The 17626-nt window shown below is 45.4% G+C and overlaps 1 protein-coding gene across 1 annotated transcript in view; it reads right to left on the bottom strand.

The window, feature by feature from the left end:
- Positions 1 to 5506: 5506 nt before the first annotated feature.
- The window catches only part of PSMD1 (proteasome 26S subunit, non-ATPase 1), a 64478-nt gene continuing 52358 nt past the window's right edge, over positions 5507 to 17626 (bottom strand). Inside the window, exons 20-25 of the mRNA XM_039713435.1 lie at positions 13798 to 13967; positions 12588 to 12680; positions 11471 to 11563; positions 8518 to 8664; positions 6528 to 6682; positions 5507 to 5732 (exon numbers count right to left, since the gene is read on the bottom strand). Of these exons, the coding sequence (XP_039569369.1) occupies positions 6536 to 6682; positions 8518 to 8664; positions 11471 to 11563; positions 12588 to 12680; positions 13798 to 13967 (650 nt within the window). The 3' untranslated portion in view covers positions 5507 to 5732; positions 6528 to 6535. The remainder of the gene's footprint in view (positions 5733 to 6527; positions 6683 to 8517; positions 8665 to 11470; positions 11564 to 12587; positions 12681 to 13797; positions 13968 to 17626) is intronic.

Genomic DNA, 17626 nt, shown 5'->3' on the forward strand with positions numbered 1-17626 from the left:
CCTCGCGTCCCGCGCACGTGACCGCTCTCAGCCAATCGCCACGCGGGACCAGCGCGTCACGCGGCGGGGGCGTGCCCGCGGCGGCGGGGCGGACAGCGCCCCCTGTGGGGCGGCGGGCGCCGCGGCCTGAGGGGGCTGCGGGGCTCTGGGGTCCGTGCGGGTTCTGAAATGGCGAACGGCCTCAGCCGGGGCCCTGGGCAGGGAAAAGCCTTCCCGCTTGGAAGTTTCGTTTGAAAGAGATGCGGGGCGAGGAGGGCGGAGGTTTGCAGGGAGCGAGCGGGGCAGGAGGAGGCTGGAGCCCGGCTTTGCTTGCCAGGGCCGCGCTCTCCGACAAGTCCTTACCTGGTGGAAGCCCCGCCAAAGCAAAGGGGAGGATTGGCCCAGCCCCTTATCGAGTCTTGTTCCCTTTTCAATTAGCAGTGCTAATGAGCTTTTCCCCACTAACATCAGGTTCCCAGCAAAGGTTAGCTCCACGCTGTAAGACAGTGCTGTACGCTGTATGATCACCGGGTGTGAGAGAGATGGTTTTCAATAACAGCAAGGTATTGCAGCCAAAACTGGCAAGGGGCTGCGAGAAAGGAACAGCTAGAGATCTCTGTTAGAAAAAAAAAGGATGTGGACAAAATAGTCTGGGAGCTGGGTGCACAGAAACAGCAGGACACAGAGCTTCATCACCAGGAGAAACAGCCCCAGCCCCAGCGAGCCTCACTGCCCTCATCACAGCAGCACAGCTTCGGTGCTGCCACCAGCACAGACCAGTGGCCACCTCTACAGCCCCCCAGGAGGAGACTGCAGAACCTCCAGGCCTGCAAGAGAAACAAGCACCGGCTTTCATCTGTGAAGTAGCCCATGAACTCCGCTGTCCAATGCAGATGTTTCCAGCAAATTGCTTTCAGCTGCTTCTTGTCCATCCCTGAACACCAGATTTCATGCTTAAGCTAAAAATAAAAAAGACCTTGATGTGAGGTTAAATTAAACAGAGAATTTGCCCAGCCCTGCAGGAGCTATCTCAGTTCCTCCTCTGGGAGGGCATGGTGGGGAGACAAAAAGTTAATCCATCTTGGTTCTCATTGACACAGAATGGAAAAAAACAATGAAATAGGAGAGCCACCCTAAAATTGAGAACAAAGACACTGCACCAATATTTCAGGCCCTTTTTCCTTTACTCTGAAGGGGAAAAATTTGTTCCACGCTTCATCCCTTGCAGGTTATCTTGGGAGGAACAATGTCCCCATAATTTCTGCTGACAATTAACCTCGCCTGTGCAGCCATTCTTCCCTGGGTCACCAGAGCAGCTATTTATACCCTTGGCCAGGGATGCTACTGCCACCAAAGCTCTGTCCTTCCCCTTGGCCAAGCCTGCCCCAAGGCAGTGGGCAGCGAGCCCAGGGTGTCCCCCAAGCACTCTGCCCTGCTCCCCAGGACCTGCTGCACCTGGACCCTTACTGTGCCCATTTTCTGCTCTGCAAACACAAAATAAAAACCCAGACAGACACATTGCTGAACCAGACCCTGTCAGGCAGCAGGGCCCACCAGAATAAGCGCACTGGGCAGAGATGTCTGGGATTATGGTCCTGAGTCACCTCTCTGCCATGTGTGGGTAACACTAATTTCCCAGTGGCAGAGACACTGATGGCTCACGTGAGCACCTGCACAGGTATTTCCTCTAAGCAAAACCCAGAGCTTTAGCTGTGCAACCAATGCCAGGAACTGGAGTATGGAGCTCAAAACAAAACTCCAGATCCGGGCTGCTGCCAGCTGGGACATCTGCCCACACAGAACAGGATTTCAGAGGCCAAGTTAAGGCAGTTCCAGAGGCTGGGACAGCATCTCCTCCCAAGACACAGAGCATGGGCCAGGCTAATGCCTCAGATGCTGGAGGAACACATTGAACCAGGTCTGCCCAAGCAGTTACTTTCACTGAGGGACCAAAGACCATTGCTTCCACATAAAACCACCCTGGGCATAGATCAGCACCCTTGGCTGAAGGCCTTCAGGCCCATTAGTCCCATCAGAGGTTACAAGCAACCCATACAAGCCTTGCACAGTCCTGAAATGTCCATGGTTACCAACTCTCCCATCCTGCCACTGCTGCAGGCTCATGGTGGCCCCAGAGCTGGGCTGGAAACCCAACCAATGCCAAGAGCAGCAAGCAAGGGCAGAGCCTGGGGCTGGCTGGCATCTGGCAGGGGTGAGGGTGGAGGGTGCTTCAGCTGCCAGGAGATAAATGGTCAACATCATCATCATCATCATTATCAGCAGCGCCCACCCTTCACTCTGAAAGGCAAGGAGGAAGAGCTTTGCCTGGCCCTGGGAGGAAGGGGACAGATAAGGAGGGTGATGGGGAGAGGTGAGAGGATGAGGCCACTGAATGCCTGCAGGGGAGGAATAGCAGTGCTGGGGGGCTTAGGGCTCTCAGCCCCCTCCTTGAAGACCTCTTGCCTTGGGAGCTTTATCTCCATCACCACTTCAGACCCAGCATGGTGCCAAGCAGGGGTCTTGAACCCGGGTTAAGGAGTGGAAAAGAGAGGCTAAGAAAATGTCCAGGGCCTCCTGGAGGGACTCTGGGATCTGTCAGAGCAGCATGCTTTAGAAGTGATTTAATTTGCACATGGGTTAATTGAGATGAAACCCATTAGTCAAGCTTCCTGTCACCCCCGCCCCTCCCTCTGGCAAAGTCAGGAGTATTTAGGTCCAATTAGCCCCTGACAAACAATCAGGGTGGGTCCCTCTGCAGCATCCCCAGACAGGCCCAGGAGAGCAGCACTTCCTCAGCACTAATGAGTCACTGAAACAAATGACATTATTCAAAGCACTGAGCCAGTCCCGCTGCTACTGGATTCATTTGCCTGAGATAAAGTGATCACACAGGTTTCCAGAGCCTTCTCAGAGGTTTTCTAGCACCTTTGCAGAAGACTTCTGGACATTTCCTGGCCATTTCTAGTCTTTTTTTTTTTTTGGAGGTCCCCTCTTGTATCTCCAGAAATTCCTAGACTCTTCCTAGAGGTTTACTAGAACCCTTTTAGGGCTGTATAAGCCTCCTCTAACACACACAGGCTGGCCATTTCCAAATTTCCCAAGTGGCACCCTGGAAATTGAGCAAAGCTCAGCACCTCATTCAAGCACCGAGTGACTTCAAGTGGTCACAGAGCAACACCCTCAGCAGCCTGATTAGTAAACTAAGAAATTACGTAGAGATTAAAAAAAAATAAAATTGCATGTATAGGATCATTGTATAGTCTGGATATGTTTTGTAACACAAACTTTCAAAAGCACTCTGTAGGAGCATTTCTAGTCCTGTCTGGAGTCTTTTGAGCACTGTCCTGTGAGGAATCAGCCTCAGCTATACACGTGTCTCGTGAGACACAGAGCAGCATCTTCCTGTCCCAGGTGGAGAAAACAGCAGCTGGGGGACAAAGCCAAAACAGTGGATGCTTTTCTATGAGTGTTCTCAATCCTTTACACAGTGAAGAGAAAAAAACTATGAGTGGCAAGACAGGGAAGTGAGGACAGGCCAATTTCCAATTCCCTCCGTGTCCCCAGCCTGACACACATGGCTCTTTTCTTCCAGTCATCAAAATGTTCTCTAAAAATCTGTGTGTGAAACCTTAGTTCCCTCCCAGTGTCCCTAGCCTGGCACACATGGCTCTTCCAGTCATCAAAATGTTCTCTAAAAATCTGTGTGTGTAACCTTACCTTGTAGCCCCAGAATAGCAGCTCAGAAATCAGTTTGGGACTGAGGTTTTACATTTGCTTGTGCTAAGGGAGCTCTGGGGAAACATCACTGCCAGAGGCAGTAGGGATCTTACAGGCACAAGAGAATCATTTAGCACAAGAACCAGAGGAGTCCTCCATGGTGCCCCAGGCAGTACCCTGTGGCTTGGTGGGAGCTGCTCTACACATACAGGTTTACACAGCCTCACTGAGGATCTGCAGCAAGCATCAGATATGTTTTGATTACCTTGAAAAATCTGTTGCAATTAGAAAAGTGTGGCCAAAAGTCCCATGAAAAGCAGCAGTGTTCACAGCTTGGCCAAAGCACCAATGCAGGACTTCAGGGCCTTCTGAGCCAGCTGTTTCCAGCATTTCTACTTGGACTTTAGAAATCCTCTAGCAATATCTGGCCTCTGTCAGGTTGCTGAACAGCTGAAATGAAGGGTTTTCTTCTCCCAGTCTTTCCCTCTCCACAGTATTTTACAACACAAGGCATTACTACCAAATTACCTGAAAAACACCACACACCATTATTTGTTGGCATTGTAAGAACATGCTGGAGTAAGGGATACAGGTATCCATTGAAAGGAAAGGAATTGCAGCACCAGAAGACTCACCAATGTAGATTTGTCTGCTTCTGTTTCTTGCACCACAATACCAGGTTTTGACCATGGGATTGGAGCAGTGGTTCCCTCTTTGTTTGACAGTAACACTGTCTGTAGCCATTTCAGGTTCATTCTTGGCTCCACTCCATTGGAGAACAGATCTGGATGATGCTGAGAACTGCAAGCTCTAACCAGTAACCTGAGGCATTTCAACTTGAGGGACTTCTGCCTCAAGCCGAGGACTCAAAACTGGTTTTCAGTCCCACACCTCTGCTCAGTATTCCTTAGCTTTGCAGAGAACAAAGGCAGACTATCCCATTGCTATAGTAGCATTGAAAAAAATAAACTATCTGCTGTAGAAGCTCCCAAGCACTACGTGCAAGATGTATCTTCCATTATTACCAATGCACGTGAGATGGTGGTGTGTTCACATGCATAAAATACTCTCCCCACACACAGATACAATAAAAACTTCATTGCATTTAAGTGCTGTTTCAGATAATGGAGCTTCACCTAGCATTTGCTGGCAGCAGACCAGGGCTGCAGTCTCTGGCTTGCTGCTGGGACACCCTTTGAAGTGTTACAGCCCTAAAGGTGAAGGGCCAGCTGGATAGTGAATGGTGGAGCACCATTCCTTCCTTCTGACTGCTCCTCATTCCATATCCCTGACTAAAATTCCCCCTTAGCTAATGATACACATCAGTGTGACAAGTTACATGCCTGGGTCCACTCCATCTAGGCCTGCAATGTAACCTGCTCATATAATCTATTTTGCACATATTTGGTGAAAGCAGTGAAAGCACACACACAAAAGAAAATGGTTTCCCTGAAACAAGGAGAAACACGCCCCTGTTTCCCCATCATTAACACCCAGAGCCCTTTTGTCACCCCACACCATCACATGAATACTGGGATAAGTGAGGGGGAAGATCACAGAGGGAATCAGGAAGCAGACCTCATCTGTGCAGCTGCTGGCAAGCAGAAACCTGCCCTCTGTGGCATCAGTGCTATGGCTGGCCAGGCTGCAGCTGTGACCCTGCTCAGCCTCAACAAGTGCAGAGGTGTGCACAGATCCCAATGACTGCACAGAGAAGCAGTCAATCAAGCTCTGCTGGACAAGGATCCACAACTTGAATTTAGTTTTTAACATTTTGGGAGCATAAAAGTTGTTAGCTTATTTTTTTTTTTTTTAAGCAAGTTTTATGTCAAGAGTTTTTAATATATTTATTTGAAAACAAGGTTTTGTGAAAGAGTACACTAAATAGCATATATCTGTTCTTCAGCCATAAAACACAGACTATCAGCTTCAGCTCAGCACAGATTGGGGCTGCATGCACTGAACATCAGATCTCAATAGGAAGGTCTTCATGCCTGTCTCTCTGATATCAAGCATAGTGTCTTCTTCAGATGACCCTGGAGAAGGGAGAGAGAGAAATCAGAAAATCAAATGCATTTAATTGAGGCTTCATCTGGTTGACCCCACACACTCACCCGAACCTGTCACTGACACAACATTTACAGTTTTTAGCAAGGAGATTGTTCCCCTGCCCATCCACCAATTCAAGTGCATAATCTCTGTTCGTGGGAGTCCTGAGACACGCCAGCCCATATTTGGAAATAAAGCAACTGGATTTCTGCCTCTCAGGGAGAAACTTGCACATCCATTCAGGCAGTTTAACCAAGGAACGTGAGAACTGCACCATTTATTGCCTGCAACAGATCTACTACTAGCATTCAGAGGCCATGACTGAAGTGCCTTTAAATTTTGCTAAGAACTGCTGGGAAGACAAGGCAACTCCAGGAAGCAGAACAGTAGTTCTGTTTTGACAAATCCTGGAACCCTGAGGTCAAGTAGATGACAGCTTTGTTATGTAAACTATTTGCCCCTCTGGGACCATCTTTCAGGAGCTGACTAGTCCCCTGCACTGCTCCCTGCCCAGCCTGGCTCTACTCTAGAGCAGTTAAGCCTGCCAGATTAGAGAGCAGATCCAGTACAACAGGGTCAGGTCTGACCAAAAAGAATGAACTTGTGGACTTCTAAGCTGCCAAACTCTTTAAAATTAGGACAGAACTTTTTTCTAAATCTGCCACAGAAGCTGTCAAAGAGCTAAACCAAGAATGCTGAGTGCTGGTAACTGCTCCAGTTGGTACAAAGAGGCTTTTCCTTCACTGGGATTTAAAAAGGCAACTCTGCACACTACACTGTACCTCAGGCCTTAATCATCAATGTACTCAAAGGGCTCTGGTGGTTCAGGTTCTTGCTCCTCTTCCTCAATCTTCGGACCATGAGCTGCCACGGGTTCAACCAGCTCCTCCATATCCTCACTGGTGTCCTTCAGGATGATGATGCCTCCAATGGAAAGCTGCAAAACAAGTGCCATGAGCATTTAGAGCTGCTTGCCTCTGCCTCATGGTGGAGTGTTTGTGGCCACAGAGTCTAACCTAGGCCATAAGAGACTCCTCAGCAGGAGTGAGTTTCAGAGAGCAAAGCATCTGACACTCACCTGGATCTCTGCCTGATAAGGGCATGGAACAGAGTGGGCAGCATCTGTCCAGGGGTACTTTTTATATTTCTTCTATCTAGGTCTCAGTTCAATAGAAAGTGACATCTGGATTCACAGCTTTTCCCTATTCCCAGGCTGGGGCTTTCCACATGAAAACTAATTGAACTGTAACAGCTTTATAAGGCTCATCTTTTCAGGTTTACAAAACTTAGTGAAGCCTCTCTGTGTAGCTGCCTCCCAGGAGATTCTCTGAAACAGAGACTAATCTGATCACTTGTTTCCACAGAATGAGGAATGCTATTAGCAGAACCTCACAAAAACAAAGGGGAATTAATTACAAAGATCACAACCAAACACACTGGCAGGCTGCAGCACCTCTGGGAGTGAAACACAAGGCGCAAAGAGGCAGTGCTGTGTCACGCCTGGCTGGGATCAGGGCTTTGGCCACGGCAGGATTTCGGGCTATAAACAGCATTTCAAAGAGGTCTTTTACTCTGGCATTTCCCAAAGCAGAGCAAAGGTCAAGAATGGCTCCATTCCAAGAGGCTCCTTGGTTACACACCCTAATCCCAGCAAAAACTGCACTGTTCTGTTCTCTTCAAAACCAGTTTATGGGGCTTTAAGGCAGGAAACTGAACTCCCCCACCAAGGACTCTGCTTCTTTTGAAATTGTAGCAAACAGACACATTTCAGTGAGTGGACACTCATTGGAACACACAGCAGATCTTCCCAATCCAAACAGCAGTTGGGTCACCTCGTTTTAAAGGGTAGAAACTAAAAAAACCCTTCCGCTGCTTTGCTAAAGGAGATGTTTCAAAAGGGAACAGCACACAGAGAATTCCAATGTGCTGATGGAATTCCAGGAAATCCATTTATTAAAAACATCACTATTTTCCAGGAAAAAGTATTACTACTACTGAACACCATTTTCCCATGCATAATCCTGGAAATTGGGTTAAGTCAAGCATGTTATTTCTTGAATAAAAATAAAGGGCAGAAGACTTTGACTCAGGGGATTTAGAGTTCAGGAGCCAGCTTATCAGATTTGCAATATATCTGAGCATCTCACGGACAAGTTAGGTACCCCTTAGGCTGAGTGCTAAAAGACCTTCTTCATTCTCCACCTGACAATCACATGCTCTCTCTTCTCTATGTTTACAGGAGCTGAAGGAACTTTTCTAAAGCCAGATGTAACTCAGTAGGAAGTATGTTCAATGATAAAAGCCCTCCATGTAGGTATAAATCCCACTGCAGGGTAATAAAGCTCCAGAACAAGTCCTAATGTATTTCACTGTTTTGACACTGAACCTGTACAACTTCTCCACCTATTTTAAACATCATGGCTCAGTCTTTATGTTTCCAGTAATGTTATTAATACACAGAGTATGTCTGATTGATTTTCATACCACACATTTGACACAGGTACAAGAAGAAAGAAAAATAAAGCAGCATTAGCATGGCAAAAAGGTTTGCAGCAGCTCTGACTTTCCCCCAACTAGAACTGCCTGTGACCATTTGCAGAGAGGGACATTAAAAAAGGAAATATGACAGCAGCAAAGCTGCAAATCTGTGCAGCACATTCCAGTGCTGCACCAACCGTGAGTTCTCATGTACACACAGAACTTCTGGGCCTTACAACAAGCCCAGCACTGGGAATGCTCACCAAGCACATGGACTGGGAAGGTGACACTTACTGGTTTGAAAGGCTGGTACCGGCAGCTCTCTGTCATAGTGAGAACTTTGAGCTGAGCAGGCATGACTCTGGCTGGGTTATCCAAAAGCTGGAAGTTTGGTTCAGGCTCTTTTTTCTTTTCTTTTTCATCCTTCTTTTCATTCTCATCCTGTGGAGGGAGAAGAGATCAACATGATTTCAGCAGTAACCTCTAACCTTTCACAGTTTAGCAAGGTAAGGTACAGTCAGGCAGCAATTTCACAGGGTGGTGAGAAACCATTCTTTTGCTGAGGAACATGCTAATATTTATCTATCAGCTGGCACAGAAAATGCCAGCATGGATCTAAGTGCTCTTGGCAGGGCAATGCCTCACCCTCAGCTGCATAGGAAAGCAAGTTCAGTGAGAGGTAGCAGTGGAACAGTTTAACCTCTGCTTTCCCTTTCTCCTACCTTTTCTGTAAACTCAGTCATCATTTTTTGTCACAACTGAAGATTCTTTAATATCATTACTGAGCATATGAAAATTGCCAAAAGCTGCTCTTGTATTTTTGGAGCTAGGAAGCTGTCACTGACATTTCACAGTACTGGTAGTGACAGCAGTTCACCCAAAATGACTCGGCCTCAGCAACTCGCTAGGGAATTACAGTGAATCCCTCTCTTATCAATGACTCAACAGTTACAGAGAAAAGCAGAAGGAAAAAAACCAGTATCCTTTACATACTTCAAAAGGTGGGTCATTTTTTCCCTCTTGCTCAGACACATTTGAGTAGCAAACAAAAACAAAAAAGCAGAAAAGATGGGAACAACCAATAGGAAACTATCGGGAACACCAGTGAATGCATGGCACGTCCTGTAACAGCAGACAGGACTTTCTCTGGCACAGCAGCTGCTCATTGCTGTGCAGATCCCTTGGAAGCTGTGGATTACTAGTCATATAACAGACATAAGAGGGAAACAGGAAAGTAATGATACCTCTAAAACATCAGGACAATGGCAGAACACTCAACTCAAACACAGCAGGTGGCAGCAAGCTCCCTGTTTACTATCCTTGCTTTTCTGCTCGGTTTAGCCAAATAAACTTCAAAAATCTGGCCACACACATGGACACAACATGTGAACCCCTTCTAATATATTGCTTCCTCTCAACACCTGCACTTAAATGTAGTTTGTAGCAATTTGTGTAGAAATATGCATCTGCTCAGCACATTTTGCTTACTACATAGAACTGTAAGAACAATTCAAAGAAAAGGCAATGTTTGGTGACAAGAAAACTTGACAAATGAGAACAAAACCCAAACCCAGAGATTATACCTTGCATGCATGAGATGATGAATTTTCTGGGCCAGCTGCATGACACTGAGTGTCTACAATGTGGCCACACCTATGGTGTTAGGTTATTTTGCATACAGACCTTTGATCTTATGCCACATGTATGGGGTTTGTTAGACTAAAATTTAAATTAAAGAGGCCAAAAGGGAAAGCACCTGGGGGTGCTGGTTGCCAGTGACTGAACATGAGGCAGCATGTGCTCAGGTGGTCAAGAAAGTCAATGGCATTGTGGCTTGTGTCAGCAGTATGTGGACAGCAGGACCCGGGCAGTGACTGTCCCCTGTACTTGGGACTGGTGAGGTCACACCTTGAACCCTGTACTCAGTTTTGGGCCCCTCCCTACAAGACAGACACTGAGGTGCTGGAGCATGTCCAGAAAAGGGAACAGAACTGGAGAAGGGTCTGCAGCACAAGACCTGTGAGGAGCACCTGAAGGAGCTGGCAGGGCTCATCCTGAAGAAAAGAAGGCTCAATGGGGACCTTATCACTCTCTACAACTCCCTGACGGGGTCATTCTCCCAGGTAACAAGACACAGGACAAGAAGAAATTACTTCAGGTTGTGCCAGGGGAGGTTTAGGTTGGATATTAATAAAAATTTCTTCTTCAAAAAGGTTGTCAAGCACTTGCAGAGGCTGCCCAGGGGAGGGTGGAGTCACCATCTGTGGTGGTATTCAGAAGATGTGTAGATATGACTTGGGGACATGATTTGGTGGCGACCTTGTCGTTTCTGGGGTTACATTGGACTTGGAGGTCTTTCAAACCCAAAGAATTCTATGGGTCCACAATGCACTTTCAGCTTACAGTTGTTCTTGGAATATCTCCGTTTATGAGCAGGGCACAAAAGAAAGTCTTTTGTCAGTACTACAAGAATTTTAGCTGCCATATGTTTTGCAAATTACAGCAACCATCAAAAATTAATTTCTCCATTACTCAGCTTGCTCCAGGATGACACATTATTCACAGATGAAGATGACAGCTTCCAGTGTCAGGTCTATGAGCTGAAAGAAATCATCAGAGGACCAAAGCAATCACCAGAACTACTGAGCAGCATATGGAACCTGTGCTCAAACCTCAGCTGGCTCTGAGCTGGGTGTGGATAAATGTCAAAAAGGTGAACATTTCAGAATAGGAGATATAAGCATGTGCAAACCAGAATGTTTAAACTCTTCAGTGCTCTCAAGGTAAATGAGACACTCTCAACAACTGCTACAACACTTCTTTATAAAAGGTCAGAGGTCCCAAGGATATGAAATTATTAAGCCTTTTCTGCATTAGTAAGAAAATTACTTGGATAAGTGTGTAAAACCTGTAGGTAATGAAATAGTACTCACAAGGTTCATGCAGTTAAAGGCACAAAAACCTGTAAAAACAAGCTTTTGCCTTTAAGGAAGCCAGGTACTTAACAACACTGAGGAAGATTTATCAAAAATAACAAGATTCACAATTAATAGCATCTCTTGCTTTTAACAGTGCACACACAGACTAAAGGTGCTAACCAGTGTCTGCAGCAATGTGTATCAGTGCTTTGCTCATAACACAGGTTGCAAGAGGACAGAGATCAGTGGATGTCAACTTTCATGACACACATTCCACATTTATGAGGGTGGGGGGCAGAAGACATTTAAGTTTCAAAGTGTGCACCCACCACTTCCATCTTTTCCTCTTCCTTCTTCTCCTTCTCCTTTTCCTTTTCCTTCTTCTTGGCTTTTGCAGTGATGGACAGCACAGCAGTGGAAACCTGGATATGGCAACAGAGGAGGCATTCAGTGTGACCCAACACAGCATACTGAGTTTCAGCCCACCAGGCTGGAGTCTTTTGGGAACAAATGGCAGAAACTTTCTGAGAGGGTCAGGGAGCAACAGCATTTGTCACATTGCTGATGAGAATAAATGTGGGCTCTTGGCACATTTTAACTTTTGGCCAGGGAAGTTTAAAGAGAAAAGATTTGTCCAATTCTCATCCTATTCAAAGGCAAGAAAACAGCTATAAGCAGTGAGCTTTGCCTTTCATCAGAGTTAATTTCTGGATTCCTCGGTGGCCTGAAAATCTGTCCTGTCCAGCAGTCAATTCTGGTAAGATGTTTTACAGTTTTCACACCATGTCATTCATCAGCATGACATGCCTGAGGTCTCCATTGCTCCACAATTGCTCCCTAAGGGCTGCTCTGCCTGCTGCTTTGCTCTGCTCAACAGCTTTTACCATCCTGTGCCAGGAGACAAATTTCTTCCACTATTGTCCCACTCGTGACCCCACAGGTCTCATCTTCTCCTTTTCAATACCGAGTTATTCTCAGTGCCACACTCACCTGTCTGCAATCCATGGAGCTGACATCTATTATTCTAGCTCATGGGCCCACTGCTCCTTCCATATGGGACTATTTGAGAAGTGTCTCACCTAATATTCTCAATGGTTGCACTGGAGCAGCATTTTGGAGCTCAAGTCACAGAAAAGGACCCTGCTGTGCTGGGTGCTGCACACACAAGTCAGTAGGGCATGGAAAGCAGGTTTTTTATTCAATACTTCTGCTTGACCACTTCAGACAAGGGAGGATGCAGCAATTCAGTAGCAAAGCACTTGTATGCCACAATCATCAGCAGTCCCAGGCACAGCAGGAAAATTTACCTAGCATTCTCTTTCAGAGACTACAGCACCTGCCAATTTTTCCTTTGCTTTTTAGATTCCCTAGTAGTACCACCAAAGTCAATGTTTATACTAGGAGGGAGAAGAGGTTAGTCTTTACACAGAAAGCCAGCTCAAATACCTTTTCTTTCTCCTTTTCCTTTGGTACCTCAAGAGGTGGGGGGTAGGCAAATGTGGACGGCTTGCAGTTGGACTTGTACTGGACTTTTGGCATCTAAGACAAAGAGTTTAAAACAATGTTAGAAACTAGAAAAGCAGGGGAAAAATCCACAGCAGAATAATTACTTTAGCTTCATTTTCCTTCCAGCAGAGACAAACACAGATCCTCTAAAGAATACAAGCTTCCCCTTCTCCCTCTCCGGAAGCTGAGAAACTGTTATCAGTGGCAGTGGTTCAACTAGAACAATGTTATTTAATTATTCTATAATTTGACTCTGGCAAGCTCTCCTAGCCCTCTCCATACACTCTATCCTATTCACACCATGCTTTGTTTTCATTGCTTCAAAGCTTTTGTGGTTTTGATGTTGTTGCTGTGTTTGTGTGTACTAACACAAAATTGGTTTAAGATCTAAGTGAAAATCTGCTCTGTCAATGCACGCGAGGGCAAACCAAGCACTGACATTCCCTCCCTGCCAAAGGACTGCACATTTGGGGCTGAGTTACCAGTGACACACATTCTCTTACTCTTGGCTACTTAAGCAAGGATAGAAAGCATCTTTTGATAGCCAATCCAAGTTCTTAAACACCCCCATGCTGCCACATCCAGAAGTTTTTTTGTGGAACTTCCTAGCTTAGTTCTTCAGCACAGGAGGCCCAGCATGGTACACAGCTTACAGGGGCTGTACCACAGCTGATAGCTGGAAGAACACATGCACAAGAAAAGTGCAGTACCCGTGGCTGCTCAGTTTAATGTTTAGTCCTCAAGGAATCCAAACAAATCCTCTTTTCCCACTGCTAGCTTTCCTAGGGGAGAACATCACATAATTTATCTGGGAGGCCAGGGGGGCAACACACTTTTTAAAAAAATAACCCTGACCTTTAAGTGATAATGGGGTGGCCTCTGCCAAAATATTCTAAATAGAGTTCCTTTCTTTTTAAGTTACTTTGAAGGAAAGAGGTCAGTGTCTGCTCTCTACATTTTTCTTGTTCTCATTCCCACCAGAAGCTCTGCAATTTAAGCCAGTTTTTCAGATTTCTTCTAGTTAGTACCTTTTCTAGCACAAACAAGTCAGAAGCATGCAAAGAAAACCAACAAATCCATGAACATGCCTTGCAGACCACTCAAATATTCCAAGCAACTTTTCAGTCTCTTCTCTCTTCTCATTACATACCTTAAGATCCTTGTTAAGGCCAATGACACAGGTTGGGGTGAACGCCAGTGACAAAAAGTGTGACAGAGGGAACCAGAACCAGAACTGGGTGAAGACCAAAACCCCCACCACAGAAGGCATGTGCGTATGTCCTGTCCTCGACTGCAGTGAAATGGTCACGTTATGGCCCCCTGTAAGGAATCACAAAAGTCAGTGAATTATTGATTCCCGGGTACTCCACAAAGACACCTGAGCAACGACTGTCAAACAGCTGCTGCCAAAGGCCTGCACAGGCCACAGTGCTGCCAGTTTCCTCCTCTGCAACACACCTCCCTCCTTCATTGTGAGCTCAGCTTACTCAGTAAAACAGATGTACAGCACAGCGACCACACTGCTCTAAAGTACCCAGACAATCAGGGAATACAGCCCTTCTTCCATGCTCATTTTGCCAGGATACAGGTTAGACAAAAGTACAGGCAGTGAGAGGGGGAGAAAAAGGCAAACTTTTGCTATAAACAGTTTTAAAACACAGCATATAAATAATCCACAAGACAAGGCTCAGGAGGAACACAGAACAGATACAGCTGAGCATACAGAAATTTTTCTTTCTGCAACTGCCTCCCTGAACTATCAGTCATTCAGAAGAAATATGCCTAGTTTTTTATTCTACACCATCTCAGTGAAAAAAAAAAAGTAAACAGCAGCAACTTCAGAAGTTGTTTCTAGACATTATCAATCTAAGCTGCACAGAGACAAGCTCCTGCAGCCTTTGCAGAAAAATTACATCTCTGCCAGACAACCAAGTCTTAGACTTGTACTTGAAAAGCAGAGACCCAAACAACTCCATATGTTGATGTAGTGCAGAAACATCCAGCTAGAAACAAAATTGAAAGACTAGACTTGCAGACAGAGTGAGAAAGTGTTAATCTGATCTTCTGTCTGCTGATAAACAGAGTGCATTGAGTTGAAGAGGGCACCAGGCAAGTCCATTACTGCTGACAAGACCTGGTGCAGGGAGGTTAACTTTGTTAAAGCACAAACACCCACTCGTCAGGCCACTTTGCAGCTGAAAATCCCAAACTGGAGTAGCTTTTCCCAGGCTCACACAAACAGCCACCTCAGGCAGGGCCAGACAGCAATGGAGCTGTCTGAGTTTTAAAGACAAACAGAATTCTCTTCTGCTGCCAAAACTAATGAAAGCCCCGACTGGAGCAGTACTGTCATCTTGGGCATCTGTCAGGGTTAGTTCCAGCAGAGGCAGTGCAAGGTGGGACATTTTAATGCCCTCCTGTAGGATGCTCTGCCTACATTCTATCTCCTTCTTTTTTCTTTTGTGGTAGCAATACATCTCCTGCTGTTTGACAGGAAAACTCCTTCCTGCTACATCTTTGAAGAAGGATTAAGATATGGTCTTGTCTTTTTCTACTGCTAGGTCTGCTCTGCTGCTTAGTATTTTCTCTGATAGCAATCTCTTGCCCTTTCATCTGAATTTGCCACAGCACTGTGGGGGACTGCCTGAGGTCTTGTGCTATCCTTAAACATGTCAAGCAGAGCACACTCAAATTTCTGGTCTTCTCCCCCATCTTCACTTTGAACTTTATTTTACTGCATCACTGTGTAAGGACCAGGCCCTGGTTATCAGCAGATATTCTGAATCAAGCAGCCCAGTGAATGTTGCACAAGCAGCTTAATTGAATTTTATCAAACTTTTGCACTTTAATTTTCAGAATTTTAACCTATAATTCAGATAAAACTTAAAATTATCCAGTCTCTGGAATTTCCTGAATTAGCAACAGATTTAATATGCAGAAGATGCTGTCATGCTGCTTTTTTTCTGCTGTTTTATACCCACAAACAGTCCACCCTCGCTCCCAGGATTTTGCAGGGAGCAGGAAAGGTGGGGAGACATAATACTGCACAATTGTGATTTATCTTTGTGATTAAATAGCAACCCTGACTGCCTGGAAGGGATCACATTCCAGATCTTTGGCTGGATGAATAAAAGCTGTAACATGATGCTTGGAAAATAAATTCAAAATACACTACAGAAAAAATTTCAGGGATCCTTGTAATATAAGGTCCATCTCCCAAAATTCACACTGCCACTGAGGCAAGAGGGGTTTGGGGAAAAACCCCAAGCACTAAGTCAAATTTAGTGTCTACTTTTTTCTTATTTTATTAAAGAAAAATGTGGCTGCTGGGGCTTATCAATGCCCCAGCAATGACAATGACCAAATTCTTCAATGCCCCAGCAATGGCAAAGACCAAACTCCTCATTTCCACCTCAGTGCTCCCAAGGTACCCCGCTCCTTCCATCAAACTACCAGCCTAAATGGCTGCCTCATTGTCAGAGCAAAAATCCCACCTCCAGCTCATCATTTCCCAGGCATACACTGGAAATCTTGCACTTCTAATCAAACCCTGTCATTGGAAGAGAACTGGACTTTTCTCCTCACCCCACAAAAAAAGACAGAACAAAAAAACTAAATTCAATTGCCCCAGCTATGGCAGAAAACACAAAGAACATTTTCTTCCTGGTAATAATTAAATTCTATAACTCATTGTTTCAGATAAGCACTTCCAGTTGTATAGGAACGATAAAAAGAATTTGTTCTTTTAGGAGGCTCTAATGAAAGTGGCAATAGGTTAAGAAAAGGAGTTCACAGCCTTCCCCGAGTCTCTCAGCAAGAAAAAGAGGTTAAAATTGGCACAAATTCCCACAAAGTTTAGTAAAATAGGGAATTTCTGGTTTCCAAATCATTCTACAATACATGAGTGACACAGAAAGCAAATAAGGTTTTAGTTGTATTTTTATGATTTAATCTTAAGGGTCAGAATTCAAAACAGGTCTGTACTGCTGAGAGAAAAATCCCAGAGCCAGCTAGTCCCTGACTTCCCAGCAACTGAGTGTGAGCATGGGAACAACCAAAATTATTCTGAGAGTCTCGTGCCAAGAACATTGCTCAGCCTGAGCTCCAGGAGGCATGAAGGTGGTGCCTGTTACTGATCAGGCCTGGTCCTCTGTGACAGAGCAGCCTGACATGGCCAGCAGGGAAGCTTTTGAAAGCTGCTTCCATGCAGAGAGGTGCAGGCAACACCATGTTCTTCTCCCCATGGCACAGCCTGGAGAGGCAGAGATTCACACAGACACTGCACCCACACTGCAGGGTGCTGTGCCTGGGCCAGCACAGATAAATTCTGAGGCTCCGTTGCTTGTGGACTTCAGGACTAATCTTGATCTCAAGAGCACAGGAAAATCCAGCTTGTTTCTGCTGTTACAGGGGATAAGGACATGCATGGCAAGCGAAAGCCTAAGCACAAGAGACCACATGGGAGAAATTGTGGTTGGAAACTTGAAAAAGAAGCAAGCGCTGTACAAATGAAGACACAGCACTGTACAAATGCTACCTCAGCAGAAGGAAAAATTCAAAACATTGTCTGTCCTCTTTGCTTACAGAAACTGTCCTTAATAGGCCCTGCAACTCAGCCCTTGTGAAATGCTGATGGCTTTGGAGAATCCTATTCCTGACTCAACATTCAGTCATTAACATTCATGAAAGAATGTTTTCTTTGCTAGAAAAGTCTAGCAAAGTCTGTGAAACGAACTGGGTCTTCTGAAAAAACACTGATGCAGTTAACTGTTTCCTTCTTTGTGCAACCTCTTTTAATAATCATGAAAGTAGCAAAACCTAGTTATTAAAGACATATATATAATCTTATATACGATTTTTAAAACTGGTTGCGTAAAGTTTTACCAGAAAAAGAAAAATATGAGGACTGGATACCACATGATTTCTGAATTTCTGGAGCAGGTGATGATTTAGAAAAATAAGGAAGGAACCTACCATAC

The sequence above is a fragment of the Passer montanus genome, unplaced genomic scaffold (genome assembly GCF_014805655.1).
Source record: "Passer montanus isolate IOZ18808 unplaced genomic scaffold, ASM1480565v1 scaffold29, whole genome shotgun sequence".
NCBI lineage: Eukaryota > Metazoa > Chordata > Aves > Passeriformes > Passeridae > Passer > Passer montanus.